This window comes from Mastigoproctus giganteus, chromosome 2 (assembly GCF_048544385.1).
Source record: "Mastigoproctus giganteus isolate SK-2022 chromosome 2, ASM4854438v1, whole genome shotgun sequence".
Taxonomy (NCBI): Eukaryota; Metazoa; Arthropoda; class Arachnida; order Uropygi; family Thelyphonidae; genus Mastigoproctus; species Mastigoproctus giganteus.
Window position 1 is genome coordinate 261,500,428 of NC_143576.1, and position 16,284 is coordinate 261,516,711.

A 16,284-nucleotide genomic window follows, 5' to 3' on the forward strand; every position below is an offset into this window, starting at 1 on the left:
TGTTCTTGGCATAAGTCAAAACATTTGCTGTGTATAGTGGTGAGGTGTTCTGTTAGAGGGGTTGTTAACCAGCAACTGGTGTTATAGAAAAGACAGAGAAGATGGGGGAAGTTTATGCTCTTAGTTAAGAAGCACATAAAATCTAAGGCAGTGCATTCAGTTAACATGGCTGGCCAGTGTAATCAGTCAGTTTAGTAGGACATAAGTGCTTGGAAAGCAAATTTGAGAGTAGGGAGTGTGTTTTGAGTACAACAAACAACTGTAAAGAGGAAGAGATTAGGCTAGTAAATTAGAATGTCTTACAAAGTGAGATTTTAAATTATCAAATATTGACTGGAACTTGCAGTATATCATTCACACATTAGCAAAATGTTTATAGATTTATTGGATGGCTGTTTTCTGCAGCAGCATGTTAGAGGCAAAAGACAGAGTAATATTTGTGATCTGACAATCACCTGTGATTAGCATTAGCAGAGGCATACGATGCAAGAAAGCAAGCTTATACAGCATCAGCCAAAAAAAAAAAAAAAAAAAATCCTTCTCATTTCACACATCCGGTCACTCCAAATGTGTGTCTAGTTCAGCCTTAAATTTATTTAAGCTATCAACTTCCACAACAATAGATGGAAGTCTGTTCCAGCAAACTACCCGTTGACTAAAGGCAAACTTTCACAAATCTATTCTACAACTGTCTTTCCTCAATTTGAATCTATTCCCTTCAGGTTCTTAGTCTGAAAGCAGAAGTATCCTGTCAGCATTGAGCCTGCTCAAACCATTCAAGGCCTTATACACCTCAATCAGATCATCTCGGAGGTGCCTATTCTCCAGATGCTACAACTTGCAGTATTTAAGCCTTTCTTCATAAGCGCACCCTTTTGTTCCTCTCATCAATCTTGTTGCACTTCTCTTGGCTGTACTCGTTCTAGCAACTCTACATCCTTCCTAAAATGAGGCCTCCAGACCTATATACAGTACTCAAGGTGTGGCCTGATCATTGCCTTATACAAAGGGATAATCACCTCCTTGTCTCTGCTAGCAAAATTCCTATATATTGACAAAACTCCATGACCTGCTCTGGCAGCCCATCTGCACTGCTTGGAGAACTTCATATCTGACTGCACAATTACCCCCAGGTCTTTTTCATTCTCCACCTCCCTGAGTGTAGTAGCACAGAGTTGGTACATTTCTCTTGGGTTACTGCTACCCATATGCAGTACTTCACATTTGGTTTGAATGGCTTGAGCATGCTCAATGCTGATGGGATTCTTCCTCTTGCTCAGAATAATCACCTGAGAGGGCATAAATTCAAATTGAGGAAAGACAGTTATAGGATAGATGTGCAGAAGTTTGCCTTTAGCCAGCAGGTAGTTGATTGCTGGAACAAACTTCCATCTGTCATTGTAGAAGTTGATAGCTTAAAGAGATTTAAGGCAGAACTAGACAAACATTTGGAGCGAGTGGATGGGTGTTTTTTTTTGTTTTTTTTTGGCTGATGCTATATAAGCTTGCTTTCTTGCATCATGTGCCCTTGCTAATGCTAATTTTTCTTGTATATTAAAATATATCCAAACATTTCACATCAAATGTTTTATTTTGTACAATGGATGTTATATTTTGTTGGGAAACTATTATTCTGGTGAGTTCATTGATGAGTGAACTACATTTAAGATTCCATTAATGCTAAAGGGGCTCCATAGGCTTAGGCTTATCTGTTGCTACATGTTACTACTAATGATATTAGAAATAGGTGGGTGGCACAAAAATGCTGACATATTTAAATGTTTCCCAAGAAACTCATTTATTCATTAATTTTTACAAACGTTATTAAATTTTATGTTCTGATTCTTGGAAAAAGATTCTTATTTTTTTCCCATGTTCAATATGTCCTCCACTTTTTATGAACCAGTTCCTCAAGATGTACAACATTTGTAATGATACAACAATATCCTTGTCAATTTTGCAACATAACTGAACAATGTAGGAGTGTAACAGACTATCTGTAAAACCACTCTTTCAAGAAACCCAACAAGGTAGTCCCATGGATGTCTGGACTCAATAGTAGCAAAAAATACTTGCTGTTGTGACAATCAGGATAAAATAACAATATGTGGGCTAAAATAAGTGTGCAAAAAATCAAAAACAACATTAGATTTATGTGGTATGGCACCATTTTATATAAATCACTGGGTGTCCACAGAAAGCTGAGTTGCCATGAGCTCTGTAGGAAGTCATTCTGGAGTGCAAGTTAATGATTTAATTGGAGAGCCTAACTAAACCATGATTTGATAAGGCTACTCACATGAGTTTCCTCCATTACTGCTTTTCTCATTAAGCTGGTGGGGAGGTTCTTTTGTCCAAAATCGTATGCTCTGCTTGTTCATAGTCCCTGTTGTTGTTGTGCAGCACTGTATTTCTCCCTTATCTCATGTGCTGAATTTGTCATCTCTGTCTGTTGTTTTCAGAAAGTTTATGCAGCACTGTAATCTTTCTTGCATGGGAACATTTTCAAATCCAATTGAAGCATTTGTTTTACAGAACACCACCATGTTCCAAGTTTGCAACTGCTTTTGACTTTTCTGACTTTGCTTTTTGTTTTTTAACTTTCATGCTTTAGCTGCTTTTCTTTTTTTGACTTTTCTTCATTTACTGCTTGATGCTTGATCATTTTCCTAGTCTGTGCAATGCCATTTACATTCCTTTACACATCCTTCTCTTTGAACTGCTGGGATAACTGGAATGTCATGTTTCATGAAGATGCCCAACAAGTTTCAAAAAAGGTCCAAAATTCTCTCTGTGCAGCAATTACATCCTTTGTTTCAGGAAAGAAAGCTTAGGCTTAAACTTTTGCTTCACTATAAGGTAAACTGCTCTGCTATTTTGTTTACTAACATGGGATTCATGAGCATATAAGGTGCCTTGATTTATTCTGCCCTCCAGAAAATTTACCTGGAACAGTTTGCAGGCTACTACCAACTTTAAATGAAATTCAACTAAGATTTCAATTTTAATCAGTGACCCAAATGTGTCAAACATTTTCTGATAATAATTAAACTTGTATTATTAATTACATAATTCAGTTAATGTTTCACCTCATGTCAGTGCATTATATTGAAGTTCATTATAAGCCAGTAACTTTATGCATTATGAGTACTTAAATTCAAGAAAACATAAAACGGTTTAAGATATAAATAATGCTTTTAGGTAGTGAGCAATGGCAGTTATTGTGTCTTAACAGAATAACAAGCAAAATATAAATTAAATTTACCAAATTTCTTTCCCTTCATTGTGCTGAGGCGAACATTTTGAGGTCCAGTAACATATGACATACTACTAGAGGAACGAAGCTTGGAGTCAGGTAGAGGTTCTGGCCCGTCAATAAGAGGAACAAATTCAGAGCATGGTGCTGAAAAAACAAAAAGTTTGAATGAAATATTATGAGAAAAAATTGTAATCAAATTGATTATTACCATTTTTATCATCATACATCCATGGAGTCTTCTGGAGTGATTCACATAAACTTAAATACAGTAAACCAGAACTGGCTCAAAGGATTATGGGACCCTAAGCCAACTTTTCTTTGACATCCACATCCCATTCATATAAGGTTTATTATTCTGTTTGATGAGGCTATTACCATGTGAACCAAGATTTTTGCAGCTCCGGCGAATGCTAAGTTTTAATTTATATTTAGTCATTTTATTGACTTAATTGTTATACTAAATTATTTTCTATAACTAGCTTTATAGATCTAGCCAAGATCCGTGGTTTATTTTTGAATTTAGATAGTGATTTTGAAAGTTAATACTAAGTGTCCATAGATTTTATGTTTGTAACTTGCCGATATTGTTTGAACTCAGACTTGGCAGGTTCTGGCAGGATCTTGGCACGTTCTATATGATATGGAATAGGTTAAGGTTAACATAAAACTAGATAGCGAAAAACATAGCACTGTATTAGAAATCTGTTAGATTAGTATAGTAGTGTATTATCAATTAATCAGTAAAATTTATTAATCTTATTAAAGTTCATTGTTAATTAAATTATACTTAACGGAATCATGACCTAGACTAGAGCAGCAAAGCAGTGCTCACAGAATAGCCAGAGTGCTGTGGCTTGTGGGAGAACTGAAGGGGACTATTCTCCAAGGCATCATAGTCTAAAACAATGTGCAAAATATGAAATGTTTGCAAACCTGTCTAGAACAGGAATGATCAACACAATTTTTATGTGTGCTAGGTGCAGAGACTGTGAAGACATTAGGCACCAACCAATTAGGCTAGGAGTTTGGTAAATAAATTTGATGAATTTGAGGTATTGCTCAAAGCATCAAAGGCAGATATTATTGGGATATCAGAGACGTGGTATCACACAGATATAAGGAATGTAGAACTGGAATTTGGGGAGTACAACGTTTAGGGAAAGGATAGACAGGATAGGAAGGGAGGAGGGGATTATGCTGTTAGTTAAGAAACACATAAAATCCAAGGAAGTGAAGCCAGTCGACATAGCTGGACAGTGCAGTGTTGAGTCAGTTTGGTGTGACATAAGAATTGGGAGATTAAAATTAAGAGTAGGAGTGTGCTATACGCCTAATGACTCTGATGAGTATAATAAGAAACTGTACAGGGAAATAGAGTGGGCCAGTAAATCAGCGAGTCTTATAATGGGGGATTTTAATTTCCCAGATATTGACTGGAATTTGTGGGTTGGTCACTCACACACTAGCAAGGCTTTTGTGGATTTATTGGATGATTGTTTTCTACATCAGCATGTTCGGGAGGCAACTTTTCAGGGAGTAATACTCTTGATTTGATTATCAGTAGAGATTCTTCATGCATTAAGAATCTGTGGTGCTACACTGACAGTGGTAGAGAATGAAAGGGACCTGGGGGTGGTTGTGCAGGCATATATGAAGTTCTCTAAGCAGTGCAGATGGACTGCAAGAGTAGCTCATGGTGTATTGTCAATGATATATAGGAATTTTTCTAGCAAGGATAAGGAGGTGATTATTCCCTTGTATAAGGCAATGGTCAGGCCACACCTAGAGTACTGTATAAAGGTCTGGAGGCCTCATTTCAAGAACGATGTTGACCTCCTGGAACGTGTACAGAGAAGGGCAACAAAATTAGTGAATGGAACAAAGGGGTGCTCTTACGAAGAAAGGCTTAAATTTTGCAAATTACAGTGTCTGGAGACTAGGCACCAGCGAGGTGATCTGATAGAGGTGTATAAAGCCTTGAATGGTTTGAGCATGCTCAATGCTGATGGGATTCTTCCTCTCGCTCAGAATAATCACCTGAGAGGGCATAAATTCAAATTGAGGAAAGGCAGATGTAGGATAGACGTGCGGAAATTTGCCTTTAGCCAGCGAGTGGTTGGTTGGTGGAACAGACTTCCATCCCTTGTCGTGGAAGTTGATAGCCTAAATAAGTTTAAGGCTCAGCTGGACAGGTATTTTGAACGAACAGAGGGGTGAAGTGGAAGTGGTTTTTTTTTTTTCTTTTTCTTTTTTTGGCTGATGCTGCATAAGCTTGCTTTCTTGCATCAAATGCCTCTACTAATGCTAATGCTAATGCATTAAGAATCTGCAGATAGAGGAACCACTAGGTGGCAGTGATCACAGTGTGCTCAAGTGGGATTTACTCAAAGAGGTAACTACCATCAGGGGTAAAGGGAAAGTTATTTGCTTTCGTAATGGTGACTACGATGGTCTGAAACAATATTTAAATTCTATACAGTGGGACCAACTGATGATGTTACCAACAGCAAATTCAAAATGGGAAGCATTCAAAGAACTTATCTTGGAAGCTACTAGGCTTTACATACCAACTAAGAAATATTGTTCAAGGTTTAGGCCTAAATGGATGTCAGATGAACTAATGAGACATATGGCAGAGAAGAAAATTGCATGGAATACATATAAATTAACACGTGACACAGAAGCCTATGATAGATACAACCAAGTTAGAAAGGAGGTTAGGCAGGCTAAGGCAGATTACGAGAAATCTTTGGCAAGGGATGCAAAGAAAAACAGGAAAGAGTTCTTTACTTATGTAAACTCTAGAAGGAAGGGGATGAATCAGATTGGTCCACTTGATATTGATGGTTCAACAGTTGTTGATCCTGCTCAGGTAGCTAACAAACTAAATGAATATTTTGCATCGACATTCACACATGAGGAGTTATTCAGCGAGGGGAATGCCAGAGGTGTATTCAACTCTGGCAGTAAGCTAGAGAATCTTGTAATAACTGAGAGTAAATGGAGAAGAAATTGTTGAAGATAAACACAAGAAAGGCACCTGGGGTGGATGGGATCTATCCAGTTATATTAAAGGAGGTGGCAAAGGAAGTAAGCAAACCCTTAGCTATAATTTTGAGAGCTTCCTTGGACTCAGGGGAGGTACCCATAGACTGGAGTTGTGCAAATGTGACCCCAATTCACAAAGGGGGATCAAAGGCTGACACAAGTAATTATAGAGCTGTGAGTTTAACTTCTGTTCCAGGAAAATTAATGGAGTCACTGGTTAAAGAAACACTACAGGATCATCTAGACAAGATTTCAGTTATAGCTCAGACACGGCACGGTTTTGTTAAGGGGAAGTCTTGCCTGACCAATCTGATTGGATACTATGATGCAGTCACAAAAGAACTGGATGCAGGGAATAACTTAAATATTATATACTTGGATCTGAGAAAGGCTTTTGATACTGTTGCACATAGAAGACTGCTGCACAAATTGGAGCAGTGTGACATTGGAGGCAAATTGCTGCTATGGTTAAAGGTGTGGTTGAGGGGGAGAAGACAGAGAGTGATAATCAATGGACACTGCTCATCGTGGACTAATGTTATTAGTGGAGTCCCTCAGGGTTCACTGTTGGGTCCATTATTGTTTTCTGTATTTATAAATAATATTGATGATGGTATATATCAAGCTTAATGTCCAAGTTTGCAGATGATACAAAGGTTGGCAGGGTTGTTAAGGACACTACTGACACCATGCTGCTGCAACAGGATCTGGAAAAGTTGAGCAGATGGGCTGAGAGGTGACAAATGATGTTTAACATTGACAACATATGGAAAACAGCAACCCCACAGCAACGTATCGACTCTGTGGTACTACACTGACAGTGGTAGAGAATGAAAAGAACCTGGAGGTAATTGTGCAGGCACATATGAAGTTCTCTGAGCAGTGCAGATGGGCTGCAAGAGTAGCTCATGGTGTCTTGTCAATGATATACAGGAATTTTTCTAGCAGGGATAAGGAGGTGATTATTCCCTTGTATAAGGCAATGGTCAGGCCACACCTTGAATATACAGGTCTGGAGGCCTCATTTCAAGAAGGATGTAGAGTTGCTGGAATGAGTACAGAGAAGGGCAACAAGATTAGTGAATGGAACAAAGGGGTACTCTTACGAAGAAAGGCTTAAGTTTTGTAAATTACAGTGTTTGGAGACTAGGCAACGGTGAGGTGATGTGATAGAGGTGTATAAAGCCTTGAATGATTTGAGCATGCTCAATGCTGATGAGATTCTTCCTCTTGCTCAGAATAATCACCTGAGAGGGCATAAATTCAAATTGAGGAAAGACAGATGCAGGATAGATTGCGGAAATTTGCCTTTAGCCAGCGGGTAGTTGGTTGGTGGAACAGACTTCCATCCCTTGTTGTGGAAGTTGATAGCCTAAATAAATTTAAGGCTCAGCTGGACAGGTATTTTGAACGAACGGAGGGGTGAAGTGGAAGTGTGTTTTGTTTTTTTTTTTTGGCTGATGCTGCATAAGCTTGCTTTCTTGCATCATATGCCTCTACTAATGCTAATGCTAACTCAGCCTTCTCATTGACATCTATGAGAGTTTGAAGTGTAGGGCAAATGACCTCAAATAAATTAATATAAGGGCCCATCAAGCTCCCAGCTGCCCAATTCAATGCCAGAGCTCACTCCTGTGCATCAGGCAACACAGTGGCAATCTCCAAGGCCGAATGTGCTGGTCCTACAGAAACTAGTTATTGTGGGTGACTCTATTGTCATGGAGGCAGGGAATATATTATGCAAAAAGGATAGGTGGAACAGGACTAAGGTATGTCTGCCAGGAGCAAAATTTTTTTATATTGTAGGGCAGATATTATTTTTTAAGGGCATAAAAAATGATACTGTTGTAGACCTTGGCACTAATGACCTTAAGAGTAAGAGATCTGCAGATTTACTTAACTAGCGCCTCCGTAGCCAGGTGGGCAAGAGCAGCAGTGTGTAGCACACACTTCTTGATTAGACTGGGGTTCGAGCCCGTGACCACCAAATATGGAGGATGCGGAAAGGTCAAGGAATGACCACTGCATATCCTCGGAGCAATATGGCCTTAGTTGCTAATGCTCCTAAAAATCAAATAACAAACAAACTTAACAAGTGCAGGTCAATGCTGGAAAAAAAGTCGCGAGTTAGGATTAAATTTGAAAGTTTCTGCAATTCTGCCCAGACATGATAGGAGAGAGTATATGATGAGAACCTTGTCAATCAATTTGCTCTGCAGAGATTGTGCAAGGCTCATGGGGTAGAATTTTTTTCAGTGTGGTCTGTGCTTGCTAACAGGAGAGACTGCTTCTACAGGGATGGGATACATTTAAATAGAAAAGGTGCAAGAATATTTGCTGATGCTATCAAGGCACTGTTAGGTGGGTCGGAAAACTGCTAGATTGGGGGATTCACAGACTAAAAGATTAACAGTAGCTGCAGGCAGAGGCGAAAGTGATTCTTGCACTGCCTCTATTGTAAGGAGCAGCAGCCTGGAAAGCAAGTTGCTGGTGAGTTCAAGAGCTGCTGAGAGTCATCATGGAACAAGTAAATACATGGGCTGTGTTAAGGTAACTAAGAGTAAGAACAAGTTGTTGTTTGTTTGTTTGTTATTTAGGAGCATTAGCAACTAAGGCCATATTGCTCCAGGATATGCGGTGGTCAATCCCTGACCTTTCTGCATCCTCTGTATTTAGTGGTGACGGGCTCGAACCCCAGTCTAATCAAGAAGCGTGTGCTACGCACTGCTGCTCCTTCCCACCTGGCTACGGAGGTGCCTATATGTAAAAACAAGTGTATGTATACTTGCATGTACACTAATGCTAGAAGTATAGTAAATAAAATTGATGAATTTGAAGTGCTGATCAAGACATCAAAGGCAGATATTGTTGGGATATCAGAGACATGGTGTCACACAGATATAAGCAGTGTGGAATTGGAATTTGGGGAGTATAATCTGTACAGAAAGGACAGACAGGAGGGTTATGCTGTTAGATAAGAAACACATAAAATCTAAGGAAGTGCATCCAGTTGACACGGGTGGACAGTGCATTGCTGAATCTGTTTGGTGTAACAGAAACACTGGAAAAGGGAAAATAAGATTAGGAGTATGTTATAGGTCTATGACTCTGATGAGTACAATGAACAGTTGTGCAGAGAAAAAGAATGGGCCAGTAAATCAGAATGTCTTGTAATGGGGGATTTTAACTTTCCAAAAATAATTAACTGGAACTTGTGCTTTTGTCACTCACAGTCTACCAAGACTTTTGTTGTTGTTGTTGTTATTTGGTTTTTAGGAGCATTAGCAACTAAGACCATATTGCTCTGGGGATATGCGGTAGTCATTCCCTGACCTTTCCACATCCTCCATATTTGGTGGTCACGGGCTCGATCCCTGGTCTAATCAAGAAGCGTGTGCTGCGCACTGCGGCTCCTGCCCACCTGGCTACGAAGGCGCCCAAGACTTTTGTGCATTTATTGGAGGATTGTTTTCTACTGCAACATGTTCAAGGTGCAACCAGAGGGAGTAATACCCTTGATCTGATTATCAGCAGTGATTATTCATGCATTAAAAATTTGCAGATAAAGGAACTACTAAGTGATAGTGATCACAGTGATCACTGTGACTTGACTACCATCAAGGTAAAGGGAAGGGTTTTTGTTTTCATAAAGGTGAATACAGTGGTCTCAGACAGTTTTTAAATTCTATACAGTGGATCAACTGATGATGTTATCAATGGTGAATTCTAAATAGGAAGCCTTTGGGAACTTAATCTTGGAGGCTACTAGGCTTTTCATACCAACTAAAAAATACTGTTCAAGGTTCAGGCCTAAATCAATGTCGGATGAATTAATGAGGCTCATGGCAGAGAAGAAAAATGCATGGGATGCATATAAATTATTAGGTGACACAGAAGCCTATGGCACATATAAGCTAGTCTGTAATCAAGTCACAAAGAGTTTAGGCAGGCAAAGGCAGATTACAAGAAATCTTTGGCAAAGGATGCAAAGAAAAACAAGGACTTCTTACTAATATGTAAACTCTAGAAGGAAGGGGATGAATCAGATTGGTACATTTAACATAGATAGTTCGACTATTGGCAATCCTGCTCAAGTAGCTGATAAACTGAATGAGTATTTTGCATCTACATTCACACAAGAGGGGTTATTCAAGGTGGGGAATGCCAGAAGATTATGAAACTCTAAAAGGGAGCTAAGTGATTTTGTAATAACTGAGAGTAAAGTGGAGGAGAAAATGTTGAAGTTAAACATAAAAAAGGCACCTGAGGCAGATGGAATCTATCCAATTTTAATGAAGGAGGCAGCAAGAGGGAAGTAAGTAAACCCTTAGCCATAATTATGAGAGCATCCTTAGTCACCCCTGCACCTTCACGATGGGACTGTTAGTAATCCCGGGTATAACCCACATGCACAAGCACACTGTGGGTGACCACCCAGGTCTGAACCAATGTAAGCATGGGTCAAGGTGTGGCACCCACACCACATGGAGGAATGCCATCCCCCTCTGTGTTACCAGGCAATACTAGGTGGTAGACGACTCTCATCAACCAGTGCAATACCACAACTTTGCTTATTGGAGTCTCGAAGTGGTGGAACCCATGTTTAGTCTCCAGAGCTAAGTTCCGGTCAATCCTTCCCCATCTCTTTTGTCATGCAGTATGACTGATGTTCTTTGAGGTTATGATGAACACCATGGCGAGATCCAAATCTCGTCCTTTATCTAAACCTTGGTTTTCCAATAAATGTGCTAAGGCTGTTCGAGAAAAGAATGTTGCATATCGTAATTGGCTTGTTTCCAATTCTTCAGTTTCATTTTTTGCCTACACCAAAGGTTGCAATAATTGTAAAGCAGTTATTAATCAGCCCAAACTAGATTTTGAACAGGCTAAGAGTAGAAAACTTGCTTCTTGCCCTAATGGTAGCCGAGCATACTGGTCTCTTGCCAAAGCTATTGGCCTCAACTTTCGCCCATCTTTCCTACCACCTCTGTCTAAATCAGATGGTTCTATTGTCACTTCAGCCAAGGATAAAGCTGATCTGCTAGCATCCCATTTTTCTTCCAACTCATGTATTAATGATCTTGGTAAAACACCTCCAACCATTCCCAACACACTCCATTCAATGCCTCCTGTGATCTTTCCTCAAAAGGATGTCAGAAGGATTTTGACGAATCTTGATGCTAAGAAAGCTGCTGGTCCTGATGTTATTTCTCCACTTGTTCTCAAAACCCTTGCTCCTGAACTTACTGCTGTTTTTTGTCGCCTTTTTCCACTTTCTTATTCCAAGGTGTTTTTCCTTCTGCTTGGAAATTTACTCGTATACAGCCAGTTCCTAAAATGGGTGACAAATCCTTCCCATCCAATTATCGTCCCATTGCAATTACTTCTACTCTTTCTAAAGTAATGGAGAAATCAATTACCCACCAACTCTTTAACTACATAGAAACCTTCCGTCTGATCAACGATCACCAGCATGGATTCCATCAGTGTTGATCCACTGGTGATATTTGGTTTATGTTACCCATTTATGGACAAATTCAATGGAAAAGTTTGGTGAAACACAAGCAGTCGCTCTTGACATCTCAAAGGCTTTTGATCATGTTTGGCATAAAGGTCTTCTAAACAAGTTTCCAACTTATGGTTTGCTAACTGTTTTTTGTAATTGGTTATCCAGTTTTCTCTCTGACTGCTCGCTGAGGATGAGGGTAGATTGCTCTCTGTCTTCTAACTTCTACACTAATGCTGGTATCCCCCAAGGTTCATTTCTTTTCCCCCATTCTTTTCCTCTTGTATATTAATGATATTCTTTCATTGACCGGAAATCCTATCCTGAGTTTTGGTGATGATAGCACATTGCATTCCACTTTCCAGTTTGAGAAACCTTGCCCTGCTCAATCAGCTTTAACTTCTTGAATATCTGCTACCAATTCCTTAAATGCCAATCTCCAGTGGAACAAAGATAACTTAGTTGATTTCAATCCTTCTAAAACTCAGTCTTGTCTTATATCTCGCAAAAAGGATTCTTCTGTTCCTATGCTTATCTTTGGTGGCACTCTGATTTCTAGGCAATATGATATATTTCTTTTTTATGGGGATTATCCTGACTTCTAATATCTCTCAGCACAAGCACATTACAAATATTGTTTCATCTGCATCCAAAAAACTTGGTTTTCTCTTTTGCTCTCATCGTTATTTTTCTTCCAAACAGCTGTTCACTCGAACAAATCGCAAATCCGCTATACCATGGAATATTGTTCTCACATCTAGGGCAGTGCCAACAAATCCTCTCTCAGGCTCTTAGATTCCATTCAGGATAGGGCAGTTAGGTTAATTAATGACTCATCTCTAACAGAGTGTCTTCACTCTCTGTCTCATAGATGTACTGTTTCTGCTGCATGCCTTTTCTACAGATACTTCCATGGGCACTGTTCTTGTGAATTGGATTCTATAATTCCCGCTCTCTCTTTCAAGACAGTCTGAACATGTGCCGCCACCAGCCAACATCCATTTACTGTCCAACTTCAAACTCACAGAACCAACTTCTTTTCATCTTCCTCGTTTATTCATTCAACTGTTGTTTTCTGGAACAACCTTCCTTCATACGTATTTCCTGAAAATTACAGTCTACAGAAGTTCAAGTCCAATGTCAACAAATATCTTCTTTCAACTTCTCCACCTCCAACCCAAGCACAGTATTAAGTACTATATGTTCTAATATATATTTCTAATATACTAATACCTCTAGGGTTTTAGGTTTTCATACAAAAAAAAAAAAAAATCCTTAGAGTCAGGGGCGATCTAAAGAACTCCACTTTAAGTTTATACAAGTCTAGAACTGATTGATGTGATGTAAAGTGATGCTAATTGTCCCTGGCTTACCAAGAAAATGTACTCTTATTTTGGAATATGATCTTGGCAAAGTTTATTTAAAAAATAAAATTAATTACAAATTAAAATTGCTTTCTTTGAAAAAAAAACAAGAAAAACTGTTTTTATTTTATTTTCGCAGACATCAATTTTAAAAGACTATGGGAAGAAGAAATACATTTTTAATTAACTATCTTACAGAAAAATGTAAGAAAAGTCAGTAAATGGAATATATTTATGCATGGTTAATACCAGAAGCATGGATTTGTGTTTTTAGTTATTTTGCATTTATCAACCACTCTCTCCATCCAGAAAAGAGCCTTAAATTTCTTTTGAGGAGGTTAACAATTGTTAACTTTTTACTAAAGGCTTCTTTGAGCTGTTTGTTTAAAATTAAAGAAGCTTTTAAATTCTCAAGAAAACAGCTGAAATGGAGCAAGTGTGAAATGTCACAAAATGTAACTTTTAATAAGTCAGAATATTTTGTTTTAACATATTATGTGAAAGTAAATAATGGATTCTCTATTATATCACACAAAAGTAAAAATGTAAATTATATCTTGTGCAAAAGGCATAGCATGGGTAGTAATAGTGGAAAATCTAATAAAAATCCAAAAGAATGCAAAGAATAACTTGGTATTAATTTCCTGTCTACCATGCTTTTTTGTCTATTAAATCATTGTATATTTAATAATTTTTGTTTCATTTGGTTCTTTTCTGAAAATTTCATCATTAGTTTTATCTCTCCAGAAACATTATTATTTGGTATTTATATTTGTGATCCCATGTTTTCACTCATTTTTCAAAGCTACAAGAGTTCTATTGAAAAGAAATGCATTCATTCACTGGTTCTCATGTAGGAATAAGAGCTGTCATTTGCTAGGTTGAGAGGTTATTAAAATCCTATGTTCTTCCTACAAGGCACAACAGCAGGTGTTGTGTGCCTTATAGTCTTCGGTGAGGAGATGGGTCATCACAGTTGAATTTCCCAATCTATTTTTATTTTCTTTTATGTCTCACAACTCCCATCAGAATTTTATTAGGTGGACTTTATTTTTTCTTTCTCTAAATTTAGCATTGCAGTTTATAATGAATTGATAAGAGACACACTATCTCAACAGGCACTTTTAGAGTTTTTCATTCCTGAAATTTCTTGTAGTCATTCTTCTGTACTTCATTATATCATATTTAGGGTGACTTTGCTTTTATCACTTCAAATTTGTCATCAAATTCTAAGCTAGCAGAACAGAGAAATAATATCTCATTAAGCATTTTGAGCTTTTTATTTCTATGTAGGGTCTGCGTCAATAAGAATTTCACAACTGCAAATGTATTTCTTCAGAGAATCAAAGCACCTTTAAGTCCCCCTCTATAGCTTTGCAATAATTTAATTTCACTTTTGTGAATATCCCCCTCTGAAATATTTCTGCAGGGTACACTTTAAACCACAGTTGTTTTAAGGAGGATATAAGACCAGTTTTCCTTCTCAGAATTATAGAAAAATGAATAGTGACAAATCAATTTAAAAGAATTTTTTTTTTTATGAAGAGTGCTAGAGGATGAATTCATGTGAATTCATCCTGAATATGGATTAGCTGCTCTTAATTACTGGCTGCTAAACTCAACAAAATCAAAAACTATGAGCAACAAAAATAATTTATAGAGTTACTTACGAACATAAAAGGATGTCACTGGAATAACTATCAATGTGGTTTCAGCAGTTGTTGTTGCTGGAAAATTAAATTATATCCATGTATAGTGTTAACATTTAAAGAAGATAATTACTTTAATAGAGTGCAGAAGTTAAATTTTTATTCAATATAATTTTTTTAATAATCTTGTTATAAAAGTTCTGTTCGATAAAGAATCATTATCGTTGTTGAATGATTGTTTTCACTGGTTTATATTATGCTAATCAATATATTAATATACAGTATTATGAGGAAAAGGTTAATGCATTTCCAGAAACATGATCACAAAATATAAATGTTTATTTTAAACCAAACTACAAATTAAAAATTCTATACAGTGCATGAATTATCATGATGTAATTTTTCAACTGTTCTTTACAATTATATATAAGAGTTATTCAAATGAAATGTGGAAAGAACGAGCAGGTTTGAACTACACATATGTCCTATATGCAGCAGCATCATTAAAGATAGTGAGAGTAATCCATTGTTTTTCCTAGTTCCTCCATGCAGGATGCTAGCAAGAAAGCTCTTGTTTTATTTTTTAATTGTTCTTTGTAAGCAGAACTGGTAGTAATCATATAACCTATAAGTTTTTAAAGTTTTTAAGTGTAATTTCATTATGGAAAAGGTATACAGAGACATACTGAAATGTAAGTTGCTTTTCAATACCTTTATGTTTTCTATCAAAATTAAAAAGCCACTTAATGCAAAAATTTTTTCCTTATTACAATAGTTTTTCCTTATTCAATACCTACATCCAAAATACCCTTTTAAACTTATATTGTTATCTTTTTGGTTTAAGTGGAAATAATTATATATAATATCTAATATTTTATAAATGATCTAATGTTGCAGAAATGTAAGCAGTCGTAATGAAACAATATCAACACAAGTGTTCTACATACACATATCATGAAGGTGCAAGCAGAGGATTTGGTTGTTGCAGAACGACTGAACTTTGCTGAAATTCAGTTCACTTGACTCAAGTGTCACCTGAATATCAGTTCCATCAATGTTTTAGACTCTCAAATAGCAAGCCCTAGATTATCATACTTCAGAGAATGTCTGCGATGGCCTCAAGGACTAAAGACTGTTTTCAATATTTATTAATGATATTGATGAAGGCATATCAAATATAATATCTAAGTTTGCTAATGATACAAAGGTGGTTAATGATAGGAATCAGGGTATGCTACTGCAACAAGACCTAGAGAAATTAGACAGATGGGCTGAAAAGCAGAAATTGAGATTTAACATTGATAAATGCATGGTACTGCATATGGGTAATAATTCCAGAATAACATACCAGTTATGTGATATTCCATTCATGGTATTTGAGAACAAAAAAGACATAGTAGTAATTGTACAATCCAGCATGAAGTTCTCTGAACAGTGTAGACAGGCTACAAGGATAGC

The 16,284-nt window shown here is 37.3% G+C and overlaps 1 protein-coding gene across 1 annotated transcript in view; it reads right to left on the reverse strand.

The window, feature by feature from the left end:
* The window catches only part of LOC150090433 (uncharacterized), a 562,729-nt gene that overhangs the window by 328,636 nt on the left and 217,809 nt on the right, over nucleotides 1-16,284 (reverse strand). The window contains exons 80-81 of the mRNA XM_090389881.1: nucleotides 14,848-14,904; nucleotides 3,266-3,403 (exon numbers count right to left, since the gene is read on the reverse strand). Coding sequence (XP_090246007.1) covers nucleotides 3,266-3,403; nucleotides 14,848-14,904 — 195 coding nt within the window. The remainder of the gene's footprint in view (nucleotides 1-3,265; nucleotides 3,404-14,847; nucleotides 14,905-16,284) is intronic.